The sequence below is a fragment of the Onychostoma macrolepis genome, chromosome 09 (assembly GCF_012432095.1).
Source record: "Onychostoma macrolepis isolate SWU-2019 chromosome 09, ASM1243209v1, whole genome shotgun sequence".
Taxonomy (NCBI): domain Eukaryota; kingdom Metazoa; phylum Chordata; class Actinopteri; order Cypriniformes; family Cyprinidae; genus Onychostoma; species Onychostoma macrolepis.
Window position 1 is genome coordinate 29,088,013 of NC_081163.1, and position 26,955 is coordinate 29,114,967.

Sequence of the window (26,955 nt, forward strand, 5' to 3'; positions counted from 1 at the left end):
AGACACAGGACTGCTGTGTGTGTATTTGAGCGCTGAGAACTGATCGCGCACTGTATAAGACTGAAGAAGTGGAGCGTGCGCGAGAAAGAGCACTTCTATCAGCGTGATTCCGCCTATCACGCCTTCACTAACTTTAAGTTAAATCGACAACAAATTGTGACTCCTGGGAAAAACGGGACATCTGGTCGCCCTATCCCTAACCCTTCGGCTAGTTCGCGTTTTGATAGCCTATCCGTCCACTGCGGCTGCCATACTGAGACTAGATACAAACGCCCCTCATCCCGTTGTAATCCAATGACAGAGACACACATTTTGAAAGACAAGACAGTTAACTTAGCCTATAGGATGTATTTTGAATGTCCGGTAGTCCTCAAATAACATTTTAGTCCCGTCTCGTCTTGTAAATGAAGACTCTGCATAAATTTCGTCATAGTTTTTATTATCAGATATTAGTTTTAGCTCGTCAGCGTCTCGTCTTAGTCACAGAAAAAGGTTCGTCGAAATTAACACTGATTACTATATATATATATATATATATATATATATATATATATATATATATATATATATATATATATATATATATATATATATATATATATATATATATATATAGAGAGAGAGAGAGAGAGAGAGATAGCGCCCGTTGGCTTATGTATATACACATAATTATAGCAATTATGTATCAATTATCCTCTAGATATAGCGCTGAAATGAAGTGATATATTTTTGGATGGTACTGATATGTACAGCCTTACCGAGCAGCACAGTCATATGCTAGAACATCTGTCTCGGCCAGCAGGTCTCCATCAGTCTCATGGTCTCCTCCATCTGGCCCCAGCTCAAACAGCTGCACACACAATCACAGCTCTCAATCACAAACCCAAGTTCATCAAACTCGTGAGAATTAAGTGGGCTAAGCAGACACTTAGATAGCACCTGACCTTGATTTTTGCAGTGTACTCCCCTCGGCCACCAAAAAGACCCAATCCTCCTAACAAGATGTCAGCATCGGCGCAGAAGCGGATGGCCTCCACCGAGTGGGCAGAGTAACCCCAGCCTCCTCCGTGACCTAGAAAAAAACAACACAATCAAACAAATGCAACCTGACTAAAAACTGTACTAAATTTAGTAAACTTTTATTGCTGGAGGTTGCCGAGTGGTGCTATTTTCGATCGTAATAGATGTTCCTACTTATTAACGTAGCTTTTGAATATCTAAATCACACATTGTATGTACCGCTCATGTTGCTGGAAGATGTCAAGTTGCTGTATGTTAATTGCTCCTTAACAGTCTAAAATAGTATTTGGTGATGTAGCAGCTGTATGATTCCTCATGAACTCACTCTCAAAGCGGTTGACCACGCTGTAGTCCTCTTTAGAGTAGACCTTCATCACAGCCTGAGTCTCTTCCTCAGCACTGGCCACGCCCATCTTCAGCTCCTGCATCACAGCCAGTGTGTCGAGACAACCTGCACACACAACCAAACAGAACAACTCACACACTACAACTTAAGACTCCAATGTGTTTTTTTTTTATTATACTCTATACTTATAAATTTTCATTACATTCCTTTTTGCATCATAATGATCATAATATAGTTTATTCTGATGAGCACTTTTGCTATTACCCTTGGAATTAAACGGTTCAAGTTAAAATCTGCTATTTTGCCTTCACAAACGACAGTTTGCGCTGTTCTATAGTTTATAAGTATAATATAGTTTTTAAAATACTCGATCCTCTAATAACAGGCTTTTTACAAAGCAAGATCTTGTTGAAAATACATACTTTTTGCTGCTCATTATATAACTAAAACAATTAAAAATGTATTATAATTCATTATATTAATTACAATAATTAAATATTATAATAATAATTTTAAATAATGTAATTGTTTATTAATTATAATACTTCAACTCATTACAATAGTTTACTTAAAGGGTTAGTTCACCCAAAAACACCCAAATTCTGTCATTAATTACTCACCCTCATGAGCACAAATTAAATTCCATGTGGTCTACGCAACCCTGCATATTAGACAGCAATGCAACTACCACGTTCAAGACCCAGAAAGGTAGTAAGGACATCGTTAAAATAGTCCATGTGACATCAGTGGTTCAAGCTACGAGAATACTTTTTGTGCACAAAAAAAACAAAAATAACAACTTTATTCAACAATTCTTCTCTTTCGTGTCAGTCTTTGATGACACATGGACTATTTTAATGATGTCCTTACTACCTTTCTGGGTCTTGAATGTGGTAGTTGTGTTGCTGTCTATGGAGGGTATCTCTATATATCTAAATTTGTGTTCTGAAGATAAACAAAGGTCTTACGGGTTTGGAACGACATGAGGGTGAGTAATTAATGACAGAATTTTCATTTTGGGTGAACTATCCCTTTAAGCCATTGATTTGTAATGCTTATGGGCTGGAATGCACTACAGAACTTTTCAAATCTGAACAGATCTGAACAGACCTAGTTGCTAGAAGATTCATAACACATGAAAACAGTATGTGCTCCAAAATCAGCTCAAAATATCAAACATTTGATCTCCTCCGACTGGACAGAATCATACAGAGTCTGTTCCCATCATACATTACATGACTTTTTGTGATCTGGCAACTCCAATCAAGCAACATCTGCAGACTGGCTCTGACTTTCGGAAACTAGTGTCGACTTCTCCGGACTGTAAATTCGAGAAAAATCTGGGCAAAAGTCGTGTAGTGTATTCCAACCTTAAGGATCTGAAGAATCTGCAGAGCAGTAGGTCCTACACACAGTCAGAAATAGTAAAGGTTTGGCTGATTTAACCATAATTTACTCTTTTTCAATCATCATTCTGTTCAGCGTTAGAATAATAGCTAATTCCTCTGAATTACTTCACTGTGACTGGATGAGCCAAATTTGTGAGTAAACAGGCGTGGCTGATGTGTAAACGTAGTAAGCTACAAAACTGAGAGGGAGCTGCTTTTTTTAACTGGAGAAGCAGTTCTGAAAGTTACACTGTGTTTCCACAGTAAAATTATCTTATTCTCAAAAGATACAGGGAAATTTGATTTGACAGACAAAGCTCAAAGACTGTCAATTTTTCTTAGACAATGCCAGTCAACCAGCACCATTTCCTCTCTGTACAGCTGCTTTGAATGTCCTACCATCATGTGACTTCATTCCTGACAGGTTTTGAGATCATGCTCAACAGGAGAGTGCTGTGAACTGCACATTAAACAGTAGTAAAGCTGAGCTAGAGTGAGCGGCAGTGACATGCTTGCTGTCGTACCCAGGATGTGCAGCGCTCCGTGGGAACGGGTGGTGGTGGCGTGGGAGCCCGAGGGCAGAGCCAGCTCAGGACTCAGGATGCTGCAGAGGGCCTGGATGTCCGAGGCAGTGGGCACACGGGCATCTGCTATCACCGCGTTATAGCAGCACATCTCACGCGTGGCAGGTAGGAACCTGGAAGAAGAACAAGATGGCTTGAAGTGAGAAGATATAGTATGGGTCAATGTTAGAGATTTTTTACCAATATTTTTTCTATAAATTGTGATTTATTGTCTGCAGAACAGATGTTGGTGACATGATCGTAATGGCATTATTATGAGTCAGCTGACTCCAGATGAGCCTCACCTCCAGATGACATCATAGACAGGGTCCAAACAGAGGCCGAAACCCTGGAGATCCTCCTGCTCTGAGTCATTGAAGGTGCGGCAGCTCCCGTCCAGTTTGTTGATCAGTAGGCATTTGAAGGGAGGAGGCTCAGATACCGATGTTGGAACCAAACCTAGAGAGACCAGAATGGGAGGAAACAGTCAACGGCTTTAACGGGAGACACAACGCATAGGCTTTTTAAACCACAACAGGGAGAGAGCATACCGATGATGTGTTTGCTGGCGAAAATCTCAGAGGTGGCCAGGATGTGGGAGTTGATTAGTGCCTCATCGATTCTAAGGAAGGTTTGATCACCGCTGGCCCCGATCCACGTGGCTTTTCGACCGTACTTGGCGCCAATGTTGGGCATCTGAGAGGGCTTGGCGTTCCAGTAGGGCATGTCTAGGATGGGCCGTCCTAACTGCCCTTTCTGTTGAGACAACATGAGATATATCTTCAGGAAACTAACATATGGAGAGAAATGGATGGAGAAAATCTAAACATGACTGACGAGAGAAGTTTCAGGGGGAAACAGCTAACTTACTGAGAAACTCCCAAAGGTGAAGACCTGTCCATCCATGAGAAGCACTGCAGTGTGGTTACTGCCTGCCGTCACCTGAGTACTGGGGCCGGGCAGAGCTTGCACCAGAGTGGGAGACCCCCTGTGTGTTTGGACAAAAATCAAAGTAGCATAAGTTACGTTTCTTTTTTAAGTTGTTATAGTTCGTTTGCTATCAATTTAAATTTGATAAAATTAAAGATTAAAAAGTAAATCATTAAAATAAAAAATAATTAATTTAAATAACTACAATTTAAATATTTAGAATAAATTCAATAAATAATTTTGTATAAAGAAATATAAAAATATAAAACCAACAAATAAATATTTAAAATTACTACATAAAACACATAACTATAAATATACAAAATAAACAAATAAATAAATACATAAACAATTTAAACAATTAAAAATGAACAAAAAAAAAATTAGAAAAATATATTTTATTTAAAATAATTGTATACATAAAATATATAAATACATTAAATAAATACAATTACTTAAAATAAAATAATAAAATATTAAAATAAAGTACATAAATAAAAATAAACAATTAAAAACTAAACTACATTTAAATTAAATAAATACCTATTTAAAAAAACTAAATGAATAACTTTACAATATAAAATAAACATTCAAAATTATATAAGTAAAATAGATAAATATATAAATACATAACATAAATACAATTAAATTGAAATGAAACAATTAAATAATTACATTTATTAATATAAAAAGATAGATATTACTACATAGATATTTAAAATAAATAATTAGATAAATTACAAAAATACATTCAATCAATACAATTAAATAATTAAAATAATTAATATAAATAATTTAAATAAACATTTAAAAAATAATTACAATATATAATTAAAAGAAAATTGCATTTATTTGTTATTAATTAATTATCCCGCATGCATAGAGAGACAGAGTTCTGGGCTATTTTTATGATACTTTTAGGCTGATTGTAATTTTTGGAGATTGACAACTGTTATCACTACAAACTTAGATAACTGCATTCCCTTTAAACCCTCATTACCTAGAATTAACATCTCCATGTCCAAGTTGTCCATGCTGTCCATACCCAAAGGTGTAAACATCTCCATTCTCCATTAACACCACTGCCAAAAAACAGGTTTACCATTACAAATGGACACATGACTTCAATTCATACTTGGCATATCAAAAAAACAGGAACATCAAATATTGACCCAAAGTAATGATGAGGAACATGAACAATGGCCTCCTGTCACATGATCAAGGTCAGATGTGATCCTGACTCACCGGAGTGGTGGAAACCGCAGCTGACCTGCACGGCTCGCAGCTCACAGTCGAAGCGTACGGCCCCGGGAGGATATGTAGTGATCTTACTGGCATCTTTGTCCCCGCGTTCACTGCTGCCATCTGTAACACAGAACAGAGCGTGAGCCTGGGCGGACGGATGGGCGTTAAAGGGCAGACAAGGACAGCGAGAGACGAGATGGATGTCTAAAGGCAGCGAGTGAAGCTGGGGACTGTTAACGACCTGGGAAGAGAAATGATCTGGTGCCTCAGAGGAAAGGAGAAAAACAGAGAAGAAATGAAATATTGGCATGTGTGGACAGAGCAAAGGAGAACAGAGCAAAGGAGAGAAGATAAACTGAGTGGGAAGTAGTGATTGTATACAACCTTAAACTCTCTCAATCAAGGGTTAATAAAAGAGATTTGGCATTGATTGGAGGCACAAATCCAACAAAGGAACGGAAAAAAAGTGGGCTCCTTTCACTCCACACTGATTAAAATAGTGTAGATCAGTAAATGTGCCACGACACAGTGTAAAAATAAGTGCAGATCTGTGTCCCTGCATGCAAAAATATACACATATAATACATTTTTTACAACAGAACATAGTGTTACATTTAGACCAGGGTCACAAATCCAGGACTCAGCACAAAAATGCCACAAAAAAATGCCCCACATATTTAAAATATCTTCATAGTTCATTTCTGATAGAATATTATGAAATATATATATATATTGACGGGTTTAGGGACAATTGATCTCTCTATTTTATGGGATTTTTTCGATTAGACGATATTTTGCAGAGTGTGTTATTGTGCTGGTATCGGACTACCGTGGACAGCAGCAGTTTCTGATATTCTTCATATTCTGTGTGGTCAGTTCACATCAGTGATAGAAATAAATCTTTTCATATAAGTTTAAATTGATTTTTACCTTTTATGGGCAATTTTACCTTTAATAAAGCCATTTTCTTTCTAAAAGTGTGCATTTTTTGAGTCAAACTGTTACATTTAATTAGTCAATTAGAATAAGACAACATTTAGGCTGTTACCAAACAAATGAAACCAAGCACTCTTCGTGTGATTTTTTCTGCCCCCATATCTTGAATTTTGTGATCATTTTAATGCATTTTAATAGACTGAATAATGCAGTGAAAAAACACACTCTAAATGCACACGTGCACTTTTTAACCCACTTCATCACGTAATGTATGCGTGCACTCCGTAGGTGTTTTGTTTGGTTTTTGCAAAATACTCGATAATGTCAAATTGCACATCGTTAAAACAACAATTACGATATTAATCGCAGATGATATATATCGCACACCCCTACCAACAGGTATCTGTATTCACTGGTGCAGAGGTAAATGTGGTTTACCACATAATTATATTTTACATTAACGGACTTTGTGCTGAATAGCTTAAGAAAATGCCCTTAAAATAATGGTTAGTAGTAGAAAGGAATAGTATAGGAATAGAAATTCCCAAACATGGAATTTCTGTTTTATGTCATTCCAAAACCTATATGTGACCCTGGACCACAAAACCAGTCTTAAGTCGCTGGGGTATATTTGTAGCAATAGCCAAAAATACATTGTATGGTTCAAAATTATCCATTTTTCTTTTATGCCAAAAATCATTAGGATATTAAGTAAAGATCATGTTCCATGAAGATACTTTGTAAATTTCCTACCGTAAATGTATCAAAACTTATTTTTTGATCAGTAATATGCATAGCTAAGAACTTGATTTAGACAATTGTAAAGGCAATTTTCTCAGTATTTTTTGCACCCTCAGATTTTCAAATAGTTGTATCTCGGCCAAATATTGTCAGATCCTAACAAACCATACATCAATGGAAAGCTTATTTATTCGAAAAATTTACACTTATGACTGGTTTTGTGGTCCAGGGTCACATATGATGTCATTTTAATTAATCTTTAATCATTTAAAGATAATAATAATTAGTGCTGGGCGGTATGACCAAAAATTTATATCACGGTATTTTTCAAAATTATACCGGTTTCACGGTATATGACGGTATTTATTTTTTTCATGCATGACCAGGTGTTAACCACATTTTCTACTGATTGAGAGAGGAAAAACTGCAGTAGATTGACTTAGAATGCCCTATTTTACTGTCATGATGAGAAAATGTAGAAAAATTCCACACTAAATAGTGACTAAACACGACTCATTAATACATGTTAACCAGGAGTCACTATCATTTATAATCGCGACATCATCTGATAAAATCCATATGCATCTAGCGTTACACTAAAGAGCGGCTATGCGGTGGTTTAAGCTATATTACTTTTTTGTCTCATGCAGTGCACTGCCTGCTTCTGAGTAAACAAACAAAAAAGTGCATAATATTAACTGACGAACTATGCTCATATTTATAATTCCAAACAGTCGCGGTACGGCCAAATGAATGCGGTGCTTCTCAGCCGCTCGCTGCACAGAACAGACGCAGAGAGACGCGACACTGCGCCGGAAGTGTCAGATCTCGCGGTCGCGAGGCAGCACTGGCCACTTCTTCCAACTGAACCATAGCTAAGGTTTATCCAAAAAATTCGCTAGGTTTGTTAGTTTGTATATTCTATGGAAAAAAAGCCGCTAAAAGGGTCTGAAAGTTGCTAAATATAGTGCTAAAGTCACACTCCTATGTGTGAGACGCGGGAGCTGATGGCAGCGCGCGGTGGATATTGTGGATGAGTTCTTCTGTGTCATCATCACGTTCTACTAGTTCTACAGCTTCAGAACACGCTTAGTAACACATACAGCGGTGTCCTCGCCACAATGCAACAGTGAAAAGAGACCCCTCTCAAACAGTGTGTCGCGTTCCGAACGTTATTTAAATAACACCGGTATTGCGGTATTTAAAAAATTTATATCAAGAAAAATAAACACCGGTATTCGGTATGAACCGGTATACCGCCCAGCACTAATAATAATTAAATAATAAAATCAATAATAATTAATTAATTAATTAATAATTTGTAATAATCTTTAATTAATCGTTGATAATTCACTAATATTGACTGACAGCTAATAATATTTGTTGTTAATTCAACTTTTTTTTATTTGCGTTCAAGTTTAAAAGCAAACCTACACTGGTTCTTGCAGGCAACATTATGTGGTTTATACTGAATGGATTATGATATTCAATAACTATAATGGGAGAAGATGGAAAATAGGAGTCTTTTTTGTCATTTTTGGAGTTTGATAGTTGTGATCACTATGAACTAGGGGTGTCACAATAGACCAGTATTATTGGCAAAAATCGTAATATTAAATATTGATATCATGTTAATTCTACACGTATGATAATACGCTTAATAATCCTAAGTCATAGATTCACACTACAACGTGGTAGGCAGCGATATTGCATCATAACACTGCTTTCCACTCGTCATAAAATAGAAAAAAAGAAGTCGGCTGCGACGCAGCATGTAGCTACTACTGCCACACAAAATCATGCTGTGATGACAGATGAAAGCAAGACACTCTTCCTGAACCCAAAAGAAGTTTTTGGATTCCATAAAAAAGACGGGAGTGTTACACTGATCAACAGTAAGTCCTTTTTGTACACTACACTTGTATTTACAGTGTGATTAATTCGCTATAAAAGAGAAAGCTGAAGATGAATTTAACTGATAGCATAATTATTTTTATATCGCCATAATATCGTTATTGCCAATTATTTGGCAACAACAGTGTAGTGAAAATCTGATTTCATAACAATCCTACTATGAACGGCTGTTCATGAGATGCATTAAAAGAGATGCTATTCAAAAATCCCCATTTTCTCAGACAAAACAAGAAAACACAATATGAACTAATATAATAACAGCAAATGGGTTTGGAACGACATGGACAATGACAATCTTTAGGTGAACTATTTCTTTAATAATAATAAAGAAAATCTCTGATATTGACCCAGATACTGGATTGGTTGCTTTGGCCAAATATTAAGACACATTCAGATGGAGATTCAGCATGGCTATTATTTCAATGTTTCTTAAAATAACTACAAGGCATAATGTTCTATTTATTTTGGCCATGCACTAGGATTTATTTTAAGCCCTTGTGAAAAACTAATCTTGACTCAAAATGATAACTTAAAAGTCAGACTAAGATGCAATTTGCTATTTTAAGCAAAGACACCACATTTGGTCACTGCTTTTTTATAATTTTTTTTTTTTTTTGCAATTAACACGACATGACAATTCTCTAGGCCTGCTACACTTCAGAAAGAAGAGCCGTGTTTGGTTTAATAGTGATATTTTCCACCTGACAGCTGGGTCTAATTGTTTAACAAACACACTGAGCACAACATACAACATATGGCCAATTGACTATTATGCTAGAAGAGAATAGAGGTAGTAAAATTTTGTTTTTTTTTCTTTCACCAGAGAGACAGAGGAAGAAATGCAGATATAGAGAGACGCTACTGTGTCCAGAGAAAGCTGGAAGAGGCAGCAGAGTAGAGTTTGTTGAAGGAAGGGAGAGAGAGGGGCATTATGGGGCTCCAGGTGGAGTCTGTAGTGAAGACCGCAGTACCTTTGAGTCTCTCCCGCATTAGCTTAAAGGCCTGAAGGGGTCTTAGTCTGGCTAGCACCTGCTCACGCTGGTTCATAAAAAGGGGACCAGGGAAAACAAGGGGGCCTATGAGGGGAAAGAGAAACTTTCACATGCATGGGGCAAAGCATCTCACAAATGGAAAATAAAACATGGTATATAACACATGGTATATAATGAGAACACAAGCATGAAGGGAATATCCACAAGCAACCCACTCCCAGAGGAAACAAGCACATGTGAAGTAGAAGGTAACGCTGAAAGTTTGGATGATCAGGCCGCTTTGGAGAATTATCGAGTAGGTAATAATACTCCATCTTTGAACCCAGAGGAAAATTTTATGGAAAATGTATGATGTGCTCATAATCATGTTTGTAAATGAGAGAACTGGAGAATGGATTATGATTAGATGTTTCTGGGGGAAAAATAAGTAATATATGCAATGGCCTGTCTACCAAATTCTCGTGTCATATTATGGTGCAAAAAAATTTTTTGTTGTTAAAAAAAATTATAATATTAGAGCTGGGTGACATACCTAAAAACTTAAATATAAATAAACAAATAAAATAAAAAGGGAGATATTTAAAAAATTGTTTTATCTAAATAGCTATTGTTGGCAAGTAGTAAACTGTGAAATACTAAAATACAGTTTAAAAAAATATTATTAAAATAAGCAAGACACACAAACATCAGCGAGACCAATATATAGTATCAACTAGCAATATTTACTTATCTATATATTTTTACTTCAAGACTTCTAATACATGAAACATGTCAGATGATGAATTCCATTTAAACTTGATGCAAATAAATAGTTGAATTTTAAATTTTCAAAATAATTTTCAACCAGTTTACTACAACAGACTGTTGAAGCTAATTCGTGAAAACTCCAACGCCTTTTTTGCTACTGAAGTTCAATATTCATGATCTTGCTTGATTTTATACTACCATTTAAGGGTTTGGAGCCAGTAAGATTGTGTGACACTAATCTGCAGTGATTGGTCCGATCGGTCTCATTTTCATTTCATCATGCCTGTAAAGCCTGATAAAGCAGCATTTGTGAGTGCAGTGCTGCTTTGTGTACAGCCATTACCGGGGAAACCGCTATTTTACTGTTTTTTTTTTTATTTAAAAGCAGCACCTAGGCTACGTTCACACTGTCAGTTTTTGGGATTGACAACCGCATTTTCTTTACAGGTGTGTCTCTCGAAACGTCCCGTTCACACAGAAGCTTACAGTTGTGTTTAGAATGCTGTCTGTATGAACGTGCAAGGCAAGTCAAGCCCGTACTCCTTCCAAGTAACCATAGCGACAGTGGCCAAAGTAAAATCAAAGATGGCGACGTCCATGAAACTGGACAAGAGTCCAATCGAGCCACGAGTTCTTCCGTCAAATCTTCATTAACCGACAGCAGCTTTTAAATTTGGGTGGAACAGAGCATTTGAGTCTCGCAGAACACAAAACTGACGGGAGCGGCTCCGGTGGAAAACTGACAGGATCTAAAACTTTCAGATGACACACAGCTCATTTCTCCGTCACTGTAAGTTACCGAAATCACACATGAATGAATGAATGAATGAATGAATGAATGAATGAATGAATGAGGCATTTATATAGCGCTTTTATTGTGTATTGCAATACACCCAAAGCGCTTTACAATCATGTGGGGGGGGGGTCTCTCCTCAACCACCACCACGAAAACACGTAACACACAAACACACGGCGTTTGTGCAGCAGAGCAGCTCTCTCTCGCACTGTATGACGTGACAGACAACTAGTTGTCCAGTCCTGTTCCGTTCACTCAGAGCGTGTGTTCTGAGAATGCGGTTGTGAGTCCTGAAAATTTAAGGGTGTGAATTCGGTTACAGAATGCGGTTGTCAAGCCCGTAAATAACCGAACTGTGTGTGAACGTAACCGTATTAAGGACTCAAATACAGGATTGATAACCATATTCTGCTGCTGTGTGAACGTGGCCCTAGTGGCAAAGAATGAATTTGCATTTTCATTCGGACCAACGCGAAAAGACCCAACAAGTGGGCGGGCAATATGCTAATGAAACAGCTTGGGATTCGTTTTAAAAACGACTCGTTTCAATGATTCAGAGACGACTCTTTCTTTTGAGAGACAATAACTTTATACACGGTGCACTTTCAGATTTAAAACTTAGCAGGATGTTTTCATTCACTTAGAGCTGTGTTACACACTGCATGAAAGGTCATTTTCAAAAATCCATAATAGGGGCACTTTAATCAGTAGTGAATATCAGTTGCAAAAATAACTTAAATATATTGCAAAATTTGATATATCACCCAGCTCTGGCTTTACATAGTAAATTACTTTGAAGATTAAAAGAACTGCATCAATGCAGTAGCATATTTGAGTGTCACACGTGTAGAATGTTTGAGTTTACTGTGGGGTCTGGTCATGTTGGCATCATACCTCGGCCCTCTTCCAGCCGGTGCCGGCGGTTGATGCGCTGTCTTTTCTCCTCCTGTCGAATCTGGGTGTGCTCCTCTATATTGACGCCTGGGGGAGGAGGGACAGGCACAGCTAAAATAACAGAGGTCCAGCACAGGTGGGGCCAACGGAGGAGACAAATGAGAAACAACACAGGCAGGTGAATGATGAGCATGAGATGCAATGCAAGATAGTGAGAGACAAGAGCAGAGAGATGATCCCAACAAAACACACACAGTGCTGCTTCACTAAGCAAATATACAGAGATGACACTGCCAAACAGCCAGTGACCGATGATCTGCATTAGGACTGGGCAGTATAACTGTACACCACACATGACAGTACAAATTAGAGATTGGCTAATTTTGTTTTTATGAATGCTGCAATGCAAATATTATATATATATATATATATATTTATTAATTTATTTATATATAAATACAAACACATGCATGTATATATTTAAGAAAAATATGCTATGTTTATATATTAAATATATTTATATATAATATAAAGTATAATAATATTATTATCATCATCATTCAATTTTAATTTTTTCCTCATGGTTATTGTATTATATTTTTAAAATGTTGTTTGTTCAAAGAGTTATTGTTGAATTTTCATTCCACCCCTTCCTAAGCTGAATATTTCATGCGCGAAGACAGTATGGTTGAACATATGAGATGAACGTGGCCCGCAGAAAGGAAAGAGATGTGATTTGATGGATATGAAACTGTACTGAATATGACTGGATGAGACCTCAGTACCTAACAGCAGGTCCAGCGGTATCATTTCCTTTACAGCATCAAAGATTCCTCTCTGTCTGGCCTCCTGACCATCCAGCTCTCTGGCACAAGCCTTACAGCAGCCACATGACGAACAGCCCGACTCACCAGAGCCGCAGCCACAAATCCTGCAGAGGACAGACACAAATAAATGGATAAGGACTAACATTGATGCAACGAACTGCAGCAGTGACTTGATATATAGAATACATTTCGAAAGTAACAAATAACTACTACTCTCATTACAGCACTTAAGCACATTTTTCAGTGTTTTTCTACTTTTTATAATTAGTTGTTTTTTTTCTTATCCAGCCTCCGCTCAGTCTAAATAAGAAGCATGTCGTCTTTGGGTTTAAAGGAATAGTATGAACTGATTTAGATTTAGCTGATAAAAACATCACAATAATCCACACCACTCCATACCATCAATTAATGACTTAAAAGACTGAAAAGATTCATGTTTGTAATAAACCCATCACTAGGATGTTTTAATTTTAAACAGTCGCTTCTGGAGAGAACATCAGTCCATATCCCATAATAAAACTTCTCCAGTAAAAAAGTCCATCACCTGTTGCCGTCTCACATTAAAATGAACAGACATATTTGTTAGGAACCGTTTTTGCTTGTAAACTGTGCTTGAACTGTGCATATTTCTCTCCTGATACAGACAAGATGACTTTTTCACTGGAGAAAGCAATATTATTGATAGAGGACTCTCTATATTTTAGCTGGTAGCAATGGTTTGAAGTTAAAAAAAAATAAAATAAAAAATCTTAAAAATGAATTTGTTTCTTACAAACAGCTTTTCACTTCACAGGATGTAAATCGATGAACTGGAGTTGTGTTGGTGACTTGTGAATTATTGTGATGTTTTTATCAGCTGTTTGGACTGCACCCATTCACAGCAGAGGATCCACTGGTGATAATGATACATTTCTCCAAATCTGTTCAGATTAAAAAAACTCTTCTACATCTCAGATGGCCTAAGGGTGAGTAAATTTTCATTTTTTGGTAAACTATTTCTTAAAATAATGAGCTAATGTCTTTTCAAGAGCAAGAGTTCAGTTCTTTTTACTTGCTCTCACTTCAACCACATTACGTTACTTTATGTGGGTCACAAAAAAAAATACTGTTTTCATGTCAAATTCTTATTCTGAATATTGTCAATAGCTGGATAATTGTGATCTGTGTAAATATGTCTGGTGCTGTGTGTAATCATCACTCTGTTTGTGCGTGTGTGTGTGTGTGTGTGTGTGTGTGAGGTTTGGTTTCTCTCACCCTCCTGGCACTCTGTCAGGTCGGCCGCTGCTCACACAGCTGGCTCCGTACCCGGTGCAGTCTCCACACACGGTGCACACCATACACTGGTCCAGCTTCCACTTGTGCATGCCTGGCTGACACATCATAGATTTCTCCTCCTTCTCATCCAGCTCGTCCTCCAAGTCCTCGTCCATTGCGGTGGCCATGTTCTCCACTCCAAACGCTATGGCAGGAGAACATCAACTATCACAAACACCCTTTCAAATGCAGCTGACCACACAGTCTGTGAATAATCATAGCATGTCAGAATCAACTGTAATAATAACCTTTTCCCTTTTATAGTTTTGTGAAAGAAGCACCACATAAGATCAGGAAAAATGACCTATCACTCACTCTATTTGGTGTAATTTCATGAAGATGGTCAGGAATATTCAGGGCTTTTGCTAATGTATAATTTTCATGTTTAGTGTGAAAAGTCCTCACCCTTCCCTGCCTGGCTCATAGCTCCAGTGTCTCGGCCACACTGGCCCTTGTTGTTCACTCCAAATGTCCACACCTCTCCGCTCTTGGTCAGGACACAGGTGTGAGCTTTTCCCATGGCTACCTGAGTTACAAAGTGTCCCTTCAGATCTGCCACCTGACCTGTGATGATGAGAGGAGGGAAACAAATTAATCATTACAATCATTCTCCCATAATAGTTTAAAAGAAGCAGCTGGCAGGAGAAAAGATACTTAGTGAATGACCTGATGAAACTTCATTTTGGAGTAATCACCAATCACAGCTTATTCATTTTTCAGAACAATTAAGTACAAAGTAAATTTTCAAATGTGCAAATTGTATACACATGAAATCAAACTGATTACAATTCTGTACAGTCAGAGATGACGCACAATCAGATAGTAGGCAAACTTATCAGTACATTTTGTGTCTGTTATTACATATACTTGCTGATAAAAGTAGGGCCAAATAATTTTGGCGATGTGGAAAACTCTGACAGAAACATGGAATCAGTCATAAAATGGAAAAAAAAAGTTTGGTTTAACTTAAAGAGACTGTGACATAAATACATTACTATTGTAAAGTAGAATGTACTCAAGTAAAAATATACAATTATTAAACTTTAAGAAATATCACATTTTCTTAATTTTTAAACCGTATCCTCTGTTGTGCAGCACTTTTTTGTCAAAAAATTCAAGGAAATTTTATATTTTCATTTGATTTCATTTTAAAAGCTTAATTAAACTGCTATTGGTTTACACCTTCATTTGATTAACACTGTTTTTGATAATAAATGTATTAAATCATAATTCCAGAAAAAAATTATAACGGACAACAATATCTGAAAAGATTATTGTAAAAACTGCAATAAATTATTAAATAGGTAAGGTTTTATAAAACCAGTTGATTAAACATGCTTTATGAGTATTAACATTTAATTAAACCATTAAAATGTAATCCCGAAAAATTAAAATGGAAAACACGAAATTTGAAAAAATAAAACTGATTTCATAAGGCCTAAACATGTATTTTTTTTGTTGAACTTAGTAAATTGATGTTAAATTGTATGTAGGGTTCATGATTTCAGTTATTGAGCTTTTATACACAACAATTTTTATTTAATCATTATAACAATGAAATCCGGAAAAAATATTTTACGGGCTCTCTAAAGTCGCAAACACACAGTTTGACATCTGAATATGCATATGAATATGAATGTCACTATGTACCAATTGGTGATGACAGTATTTTTATATCCCAAAACGTCTTTATTTAAAAAAAAAAATATGACTCAATGAACTGCAAACTGAGAATCCCGTATGTAGAGCATGAACTGCAAGAATATTTGCTATATCAGCAAAGCTGGTAGGGAACCAATTTTGAGAAAAAAACCCAAACCATTTATGTACTTAGTCTGAACATCCAAATACGGTGTTTTCTAAATATATCCCCCTTTTTGTGAATATGGAGCATGTACTGGCTCTAAATAATCTCTCCCACAGGAGACACATAAACAGTCTTGTAGACAGCATTATGACGGGCCATCATTTCATCCCTGCCATCTTTAACGGGCATCTGGCAGGTGGCACTTACTGGTACTGTCGCTGTAAATGGCATCCTTGCCAAACATGTAGAGCTCTCCATCTTTAGTGACAATGCTGCTACTGCCATTGTTGCAGGCCGTGTAGATGGCCATCTTGGTCTCGAGTTTGATCATCTTCTTGGGTTTGTAGGGCTTTGGTTGTCTCCTGCTCTTTGCTAAAAACAGACACCATCACAAGCGGTTGATTATGTGCTAAAACATCATTATCGCAGGTCAAGTATGTACATGATAATAATTTCCGTCATACTTGACTCTCCGTCCTCCCCTTTGCTGGCGGAGCCCGTGAAGAAGACACTCCCATCCTCCGCCACCAGCAGGGCGTGGGAGCCGTCATGGCCCACTGAGAACTGCACAATCTTGGGCGACTTCGTTATTGGCAGCTCCACCCACTTCCCAGCCGACGGGCCGCCCTGCTTGATACCGAGGCTCTGATACTTTCCAGTATAGTAGATCTGCATCAGAAGAGAGGAAGACAACCATGTTTACATCTCCCTTGTGTGTTATTAAGTCTGTGCACAATGGCCTCAACAAATAACTCTATCAGATAAAAGAAATGAACCGCTGAAATGACACGCAAGAACCGTCACACGGACACTAATTAAGGCACTTAAGTAGTGATAGGACAACTATTTTGCACCAGCCAATAACTGCACCCAATTGAAGTTATAAAAGGGATAGTTCATGCAAATATACAATATATGTCAATATTTACTTCGCTTCTTTTCATTCTAAATCTGTATGATTTTTTACGCTTCCATAGACTATAAAAGGAAATGATACCAACAAAATGGTTAACAGGGACCAAAAGTGACTAAGAAGTGCCAGAAAGTACCAAGTAAATATTCCAAATGACTTTGTGCTTTATATTCCAAGTCATCTCAAGCTTTTGAAATTTCCCCTCCACTGTAGCTCGCAAATATGATGTGTGTAATTTGAATGTGTACGTTGATTACAACATATTCAAGAACAAATGATACGAATGTGTCATTCAACAAACCTGGTGTGACATGTCTTGAGTCGTATTTGAATATACACATATGTGAAAAAGACTTGGCAGGTTTATCAGTGCAACATTATCAGTGAAGAACAACTTATTAATTAGTTGTTAACTTATTAGTTAGCAATTAATTAGTTAAAAAATTGTATCAATTGACAGCACTAATATATATATATATATGTGTGTGTGTGTGTGTGTGTGTGTGTATGAAAACTGACATACACTAAATATTCTATATATATATATATATATATATATATATATATATATATATATATATATATATATATATATATAGTTTATTAATATTATGAACCAGTTTAATTATATATTTTTGGTTTTTCATTTTAAATTGAAAGTGTATGTTATTTTTCTTTTATGTGTCAGTTTTCATGAATTTTTGTTTTACTTTAGTACATCAATTAAACAATTAAAATAAGAAATGTTGCCTTGGCAACTAGCTGAAATTTAAAAAAAAATTATATTCTACTTTAGTTAATGTTTATTTCAAGTATTGAAAATGGTTTTGTTTTATGGTTTTAGTTTCAGGTTTAGTCACTACAATAACCCTGAAACTCATTTTAGTAAAGTGCTCTGTAAACTTAAGAGGTCATTAATGAAATATAGTGTTTAAAAAAAAAAAAAAAAAGTGTCACGTGGGAAGCTAACACTGCACTTCTGGAATGGTAAACACAATAACTACAATCAATGATGACAGAAAACACACGTCAGCATTTCTGCAGTCCATTAATGTACGTGTGCAAAAAACTACATGACCTTCTTTTATTACAGTCCATGGCGTTTATTAGGAAAGTTGCCCAGTCACGACTCATCCAGGCCTGTTTTTACTGCTGCGCTCACTGGACTGGATAATCTCCAGATAAGGTAAAGAGTGAGTTTAGTCTTACAGAATGATAAACCCACTCTCATATCTCATGAGGCCTGGCACACATACACACCACACCTCCCTAAAACACACTCCATCACTACACATCAATGAGACACACCCAGCATCCATATTTAACTTTTTGCCACACCTGACAACGGCAGGTCAACTGAGATAATAACCCAGCCATAAATTATTAACCGATATTATTTAACAAAGCCTTTTTTTTCACTTCCTAATCAAGTCAGTTGCCAGATGGCTAAACTGTTTTATGTACATGCCAAAGCCAATTTGTACTTGCATTAATGCTCATTGTGTGTCAGTTTTGGATCCTGGCCACTCCCCTGTATTTGTAGTGCGTTAGGATCACGTGTAAATACACACAAGCTGTGCTCGCTTTGGCCTCTCAAACGCTCCAGCCTCACTGAGTGTCAAAGAGCCTCGGCGCTCAACTGAAAGGGTAGAATAATCAAATTACTTCCAGTTATTTAAGCATTGTGTGCGGCTCTACAGGCTGCCCTCTCTGCTGCTGCCGTTGCTTTCACACCAGAGACAGCATCACTGCCATCAGCCCTGCCTGATAGACCTAGTGCCAACCTCATACACTGCCGAAACAAGCAGGTACACATTTACTCACTCACACAACCTCCATCTGATGTAGATTTATGAGTACGACAAAATAAATGTGCATATTTAATGGCCAGATGATTGTGCATTAGCTGAGGACTACGCTTCAGTGCACTTTTATTACTTGTCAACAGACTCAGTTTTCTAATCATACAAAAGTGTCATTTCATTGCTCAAACTAAAATAAATAAATAAATAAATTTATTTTTTTATTATTATTATTATATATTGACTAAAGAAACCTTATTTTAGGACATTAAGATTTTTTGACAATTTAAAATAAATAAACAAATCTTCTATCAAAATTTGCATTACCATGATAATTAACTAAAATAAAAATACAAACAATAATACCACAAACACGTACAACTTTACAAAATATATTAACAAGATATGTCTACATATATATTTATGAATATATCAACTTTTTTTTTTTTTAACCCTTGTGCGACCTTTTGGAAATTTTTGTCCTTTTCAGTTTTGTTGATCATTTTGCCTGTGTTATTGGCAGCTGCATAAATTTTGTATTTTTATTGGAATTTTACTATTTCACCCCCATTTCCTTTAATAAATCTATTTTGCACTAGATACAAAAAATTGTTCCTCTCAGGACCTTCTGGACAAAAATGTCCCCATTGAAACCCCTTAAAACTGCTATTTTTAAATCGCAATGCCGTTTAACTGTAAAATGATGCAATTTTTGTTAATAGGCTTTCATTCTGTTGCCAAGGCTTCAAAATTAAATTTTTTACTATTTTTTACCAGATGGTGCAATTTTTTCAGGTTTGGCCTATAAAGCAAATACTCTGCATATTATAGAGCCAAGTGGATAAATAATGCACCTAGAATTGTGTGAGTGTGTATGGATGACAGAGTGTGGTTTGTATATGTGTCATTAAAAAAAAATTGTGTGTGCTTGTAATATTTGAGAGAGAAAAACTCTACTGTAAATCACAAATCCAACCACTGTGTGCACCAGCGGAGTTTTGCTGGCATCTAACGGGGAAAAATTTGGTACAGCGCCCAAACAAAATCTTACTGAAAGCTCATTTTTTGAGATATCAACCTCAAATTTGGAACACAACTTATTTAGATTTATGGCTTTGATTTTCTAGCAGGTTTAGATTTCAACATGTTTCATAAAATACATATTTTATATAAAATATTGTTCATAAAGCATTTTCATAAACTTAAACTTCTATAACCTTTTTCTGCTTCTGCATATTGTAGAGCCAATTGGATAAATAATGCAGCTATAATTGTGTGGGTGTGTTGGTATGGATGTTGGAGTGTGGTTCGTATGCCTGTCATAAAAAATTGTGTGTGTGCGTGTGTGTTCTTGTAATATTTGAGAGAGAAAAACTCTACCGCAAATCACAAATCCATCCACTGTGTTTGCTAGCATCTAATGGGGAAAATTTGGTACTCCGCCGAAACAAAATCTTACTGAAAGCTCATTTCTTGAGATATCAACCTCAAACTTGTTTAGATGTATGGCTTTGATTTTTAAGCAGGTTTAGATTTCAACATGTTTCATAAAATATATATTTTATATAAAATATTGTTCATAAATCATTTTCATAAACTTAAACCCGTATAACTTTATTTTGGTTTCACTTTTTAAACTTTTTTTTTACTTCAACAATAATCTGCCATGGGTCTTCTTTAAAATGAGACCAAAATTAAGTCTGTGCTCCCAAGCTTCAAATTTGTACGACCGTTTTTTGACATGGACATTTTTGTCCACTATGGACCTATGTGTAACTTTTTTTTATTGATGCACAAGGGTTAAATACAATCAATGAGAATAGGAGATGTTTAATTGACATGGAAATTAGATCTTAATGCAAAACATTATCATAAACCAGAAGTTGCGGCAGACTTCCATACTGTAACACATTTTCCTACATCAGCAGAGAGAAGTGAACAATATTATAAGATATGGGACTCTGATTAAAGATTACAAGGTCAACAAAAGCATATATATATTGGATTTCAAGTATATATAATTTCTGATTTCATATGAACTTAATGGTCCTTAAATAGGCTTAAGTTACAAAATATACGTTCTTAAAACCCTAACATGTTCTTCAACAGGTTTTCTGGCATTCAGCCAATCATGATATGCTTTATCTTGACTTCTAAGCTGATGCCGTAAATATGCTAGACAGTAGCACTTCCACCACCACATGAAAAGCTCAACACGTATTTCAGATGCAGTTAAACACTAACACAGAGACACTGAGGAATATAGAGAGGTATGCCTACCTTCCCAGATGCCGTTTTCATCAAAGCAAACTCTCTGCCAGCTCCAATCAGGGCTGCTTCCTCATCAAACCCGTGCCTGAGGACATAAACACAAGCCGCAAAAGAGACAGTACCAAGTTAGTTCAATTCAACACGTACTTCCTCTTAAACACTGATGTGCATGCACTGAAGCGCTGCTCTCACTGATGATATGAAGGTCTTTCTCCAGGTCAAAGAGGGAGATGCCACAGGCATGAAGACACTTCCTGGCCAGTTTGAGCTGCAGTTCCTGCTGTAGGGCCGGGTCTGAGCTGGTGGCGTAGATCCGCACCACAAAGCCATCCTAAATAAACCAAAAAACACACACAAAAACATTAGTCTTCATAAAAACTACATCTGCTTGTCAATGATTGGTGCCAGTGGAAGCATTTAAGCACAATTATATGGTTATTAAACATTTAAGCTGAGCTGCGATATGAGGTTCTGTAGTAGGGTGATGTGAGGTATCTCTTCAGTGCAAAAAACACTTCTTATCCCAGCTAAATATGCAAATTCAGCGACAAGCAAGCGTTTGTAGGTTGATTCCGCTAAATGGATGTTTTGGTTACACTTTATTTTACAGTATAAGCACTGGTAGTATATGGTAACTACATGGGTTAAGTTAGGTTTAGGGGCAAGTACTTAGTTATTACACATTTATAGTAAATGCCATAAGTACATAGGAACAGGACTGTAAAATAAAGTGCTACAGATGTTTTCAATACATTGTTCTGTTTGTTTGAGCATCCCAGTTAGTTTGACAGTGATCTTGTCTTGAAAAAGCAACCAATGGTGTGAGTATGAGGCGGGACTATCTGTTGCAGCAATTCTGTTACATTCCTTCTGTATTGTCTTTTTCAGGCAGTTTTCAGTGGCGAATGCTTTTGCCATGTCGCAAGGGACTTTCAGGGATTCTGCAGTATCACTCTTTTGCTTACCTCAACTTCAGCCTTTGAATACATCTTTCTGCTAGTTAGTGAGCTTCATGCTGCTCTGGCTGTGATGGCTGTGACTGATTTGCACATACGCAGTCATAATAGTGACATTTTAGTGAAATTTAATGGGCAAAAAAGGTCCATTGTAAATAGTGTAGCGACATATGATGCACATTTCACACAGAAATCAGCTTTCTAGCAGCTTTCTAATCTGCTTTGATCAACTTGAACCTGTTGCAAAATATAAATGGGGTCATTCGCTCTCGCATGAAATTACTGATTGCACGGATTCCCACTGAAATTACTGGATTTTGCCTGCAAAAACTGGCCGATTTGCAGATTGCAAAAATCAATATGCATCAAGCAATTTTATTGAAGTCTGTTCTCACGCATTCCATTGACTATATTTGATGAGCTCCATATGTCTGTTGGTCAATATTCATACAGGAATAAAAGCTAAATTAAATATATTCATCTTCTCTTCAGAAGATTCATGTGAATTAAACAAGAAAACTGGTCGATTTATAGATATTATTTTTATGGACTTGTGGAGCATCAAATTTTGGTGTAATGGACTTCCAATAAAGTCTTGTGGGTTTGGAACGACATAAGGGTGAGTAATTGATGACAATTTTTGAACTATACCTTTAAAGTTGCTGGTTTGCAGTGTTGCAGTTAGGCCTGTCGCGATAGTCGATATATCGACTTATCGCACGATATATGGAAATGAGCGCGATCATTTTTGGTGCCGCGATATATTGCGACTGATCATTTTTTTATAATTAAAAATAATGATTATATAATTTTTTTTACATAAAAATGAATATCACCAACATTTTAGTCGATCGCGCTGCCTCTGTCATCTCGTCTGCTCTCTGTGGCGGAGGCGGGGCTTAAGCAGCGTCTCCCCCACACAGAGCGGACAGCGACAGGTGAAGAGAAGGCGTGAACCCACTGCGTTTTGAAGTGTTTTGTGACAACTACAGCCAGTTAGGAAGAACAAGTCCCAATGGACTTCGTTTCAAAGCCGCAATCTTCAGCTCCGGTGTGGGAACATTTTGGCTTTAATGCTTTATGTATTTAGCATTTTGCTTTATGTATTTAGCATATATTTTTTTCACATTCCGGTTCCAATGTCTAAATATTCTTAAGAATAAAATGTTCTTTGAAAGAGTGTACTTGCATTATTATGCTATTATATTGTCATACTGTAATTACATAATAAGTGAAATAAAATTGTCTTAAAATGACAATAATATCGTTTATCGCAATTAATTTTGGTGCAATATATCGCACAACAAAAAGTAGTTATCGTGACAGCCCTAGTTGCAGTAATGTGAAGTGGATATTTCACATATTTTCACATTTTGAATTTCATATCCTCGTTTTTACTATGATAATTCAGCATACTTAAAAGTCCAGTGTGACCATGTTTTTTTTACACTATTTTTTTCTCCCTTTTTTCCCCCAAACAAATACAAAACAAAAGAACACATTCCTAAGAGCAACTTATAAACATAACAGACATATACATACAACAGCAGTGTGACCGAGTTTTAATACTGAACAGTTAAACTTTCTTCTGATGACAGGGCTTGTTTCAAAGCTCACCAGAATAGTCATAATCTCAGAGGCTTTGACACTATTAGAGGCTTTAGCCTCTCATCTGAGGAAGCACAGTGAGCATGTGAGGGTCAAAGGGAGAATTTAACTGTGTTATCATTGCATTATGGGAGATGCAAAGCAGAAATGCACCCTCACTACTAGCAGCAGCATCACACATACTGATCCAGCTTCATCCAGAAACACACACACTAAAGTTCAGGGTGTGTACAACATGGGTGAGACTAGGCTTTGCAGTCTGTGAGTTTGCATAAGTGAGCATGTGATAAAAAATAGGAGACAACACACTGGAGTCTTTGATTTGCCGCTGTTAACAAGTATGTGAGAGAGCTTTCAAAACCCTCGCTCTTTGCTCCAGGCAAAATCACGCTGCTAAGAAATATACATGCCTTTCGTCCTTCCTCCAAGATGTGTGTTATAACAGCTCATAGCATTAATCCTTACAACTCCCCTTAACCCCAGCACTCCCTCACTTATCTCTCATTCATGTATGCATAAAGAGATCTTCAAAGGCAGATATGAATTATCACATCCCATACCGCTGCCCACTCACGATCAGCCAGTGGGTTCAATCCTAAGAAAAATGCCCACGTCCACTGCTGCAGCCCCTCCCCTGCCTACATGGCTATTATGCACACACTCGCATAAAGACACACACATACACACAGCAAGGCTGAAATGGGCCGAAACAAAAGAGATCAGGTGCTGCTGACAGTCACAATCATACCACTTGAGAAAAAGGCACTGATCGTGTTTGTATGACGTGCAGGGGGATGAACGGGGAATCTGTTGTCATCTGATGAAGACCGCAGCATGGAGAGAACAGGCTGTTCATTTTGGATTAAACAAACTAAACACTTCTTGGGGTTCTTCCACTACTATGCACTCTCATTGCAGTCTAACAGAACCATCTTCTGAACACTTGTCTTGGTTGGCAACATCAGCTGGTCGCAAATCATTAAAGAAATTAACGGTTAAATGACAGTTTTCTAGTAAATATGACTGATTCCAGAGTTTAACATCAGCATGTTTCTAAGTTAATGGCAAGAAACTTTAAACAGCAGGAAAAATCAATAAAAAGCACATATACACAATACTAACGTTTGGAGTTTACAAGATTTTTTAAATGCTTTTGAAAGACGTCTCTTATGCTCACAAAGGCTACATTTATTTGATGAAAAATACAGTAAAAGCAGTAATATTGTTAAACATTATTTCAATTTAAAATAACTGTTTTCTATTTTAATATATTTATAAAATGTAATTTATTCCTATGTTGCAAAGCTGAATTTTCAGTATCGTTACTCCAGCCTACAGTGTCACATGATCCTTCAGAAATCATTCTAATATGCTGACTTGCTGCTCTACAAAAGATTATTACTACGATCAACACTGAAAACAGTAACAAGTATATTTTTGGAAACTGATTTTTATTTTTATTTTTTTCAAGATTCAATGAATAGAAAGTTGAAATGAACCGCATTCATTTGAAGTAAGAATATTTTGTCACATTAGAAATGTCTTTACTAAAATGTCATCCTTGCTGGATAAAAGTATTTATTACTCAAAAACAAATCTTACTGACCCAAAACATTTTGAACTTTAGTGCATTACACTATATTACATTATTCCGAACAGTTCTTTTGGTCAGTACCTTTACGGATCAGTATAATTATTACCAAAGAAAGCCTGATACATATACAAGTATATCTATATTCAATAAATATCTCTCGCTTTGTCTGCCATCTTAGATTGATTTTTTTCACTTGGCACAATGCATTGTGGGATTGCCTTCACCCTGAAGAATTCATACATAGTTGCCTTTTCATTTGGTATAATTATGCAGCCCACATTTTGAAAAAGCCTTTGTGACGATGATGCATCCAAAGACAGCTCACTAGGTTTTGGAAAAGAGCGACATTGCCAAAGAATAAAACCACTTACATCTTTGCAGGCTGCAATCTGGTTGATATATTCTCCATCAGTGAAAATTATGTTCTGACCATCTGCTTGTAGACCTGAGAAAGAGAGAGACATTTTAATTTGTGATAGACACTTTTTGCCGTTCCAGACTACAGTCCAATTTACAGGAACATTACACTGAAGAAGGGCTTGTCATAATCAATACAAGACTTGTTAATTTATGTAAACTACTTCATAACACCACATATATTTATTGCTATGTAGATGACAAACTAAAGGCCATTGACAATTCAGGGAAATAAGGGACAAGCGCCTCAATACATCCTGTTTAAATAAGAAACATGCCAACACAGGGAAGAAAAGTGTGCTGGTCAAGCCATTTATTTGCCCTGCTCTTAGCGATCAATAGCACATAAGAAGGGTGTTTGTACCCGGCATTGTGATGGTGCCCTCCTGCTCCAGAGTCTCTGGGTTGATCTTAATGGCCGCCATGCTGTGACTGTTCATGTCTCGATACAGCAAACAACCCTGTAAAGCAAATCACCACAGGAAAATTTCTTTTTTAAGGCTGTTCAATGAATGACATTTTTGGTTGAAAACAGCATTAGCACGTAATGCTTTATTTATGAGAAAAGATCAATAAATCAAACCCATATTAAGTACTATACATGGAGTACATTGACGTTATATAAGCAGACAGACAATCAAGAGAAGCTCATAAAACAAGAGGTCAATACCTGGGCGAATCCCAGCCATGAACTCTTCTCCTTACGGTTCCTGATACGTGATGTGGAGTTGTACACATGGCCCTGCAATCGATAGCCTCTTATTAACACCCACACAAACACAAGGATATACAACCTGCTGCATCAGCACTGCAAACCACATCCACGACTTCACAAATCTCAAAACTGTCACATAAAAACTTGAGTTGTATATAAACATTCAAATTGCACATAAGGCCTTTTTAATTATAGAATCATGTTTATACTGCATATTAA

The 26,955-nt window shown here is 36.6% G+C and overlaps 1 protein-coding gene across 1 annotated transcript in view; it reads right to left on the bottom strand.

Annotated features, from left to right (window-relative positions):
- mycbp2 (MYC binding protein 2) overlaps positions 1-26,955 on the bottom strand; it is a 106,500-nt gene that overhangs the window by 55,095 nt on the left and 24,450 nt on the right. The window contains 21 exon segments of the mRNA XM_058787949.1: positions 759-850; positions 945-1,072; positions 1,346-1,471; positions 3,279-3,451; positions 3,623-3,776; positions 3,869-4,073; positions 4,188-4,305; positions 5,248-5,329; positions 5,493-5,612; positions 10,055-10,159; positions 12,513-12,623; positions 13,298-13,443; positions 14,594-14,798; positions 15,059-15,217; positions 16,668-16,832; positions 16,925-17,129; positions 21,456-21,529; positions 21,636-21,777; positions 25,976-26,049; positions 26,386-26,482; positions 26,692-26,763. Coding sequence (XP_058643932.1) covers positions 759-850; positions 945-1,072; positions 1,346-1,471; positions 3,279-3,451; positions 3,623-3,776; positions 3,869-4,073; positions 4,188-4,305; positions 5,248-5,329; positions 5,493-5,612; positions 10,055-10,159; positions 12,513-12,623; positions 13,298-13,443; positions 14,594-14,798; positions 15,059-15,217; positions 16,668-16,832; positions 16,925-17,129; positions 21,456-21,529; positions 21,636-21,777; positions 25,976-26,049; positions 26,386-26,482; positions 26,692-26,763 — 2,753 coding nt within the window.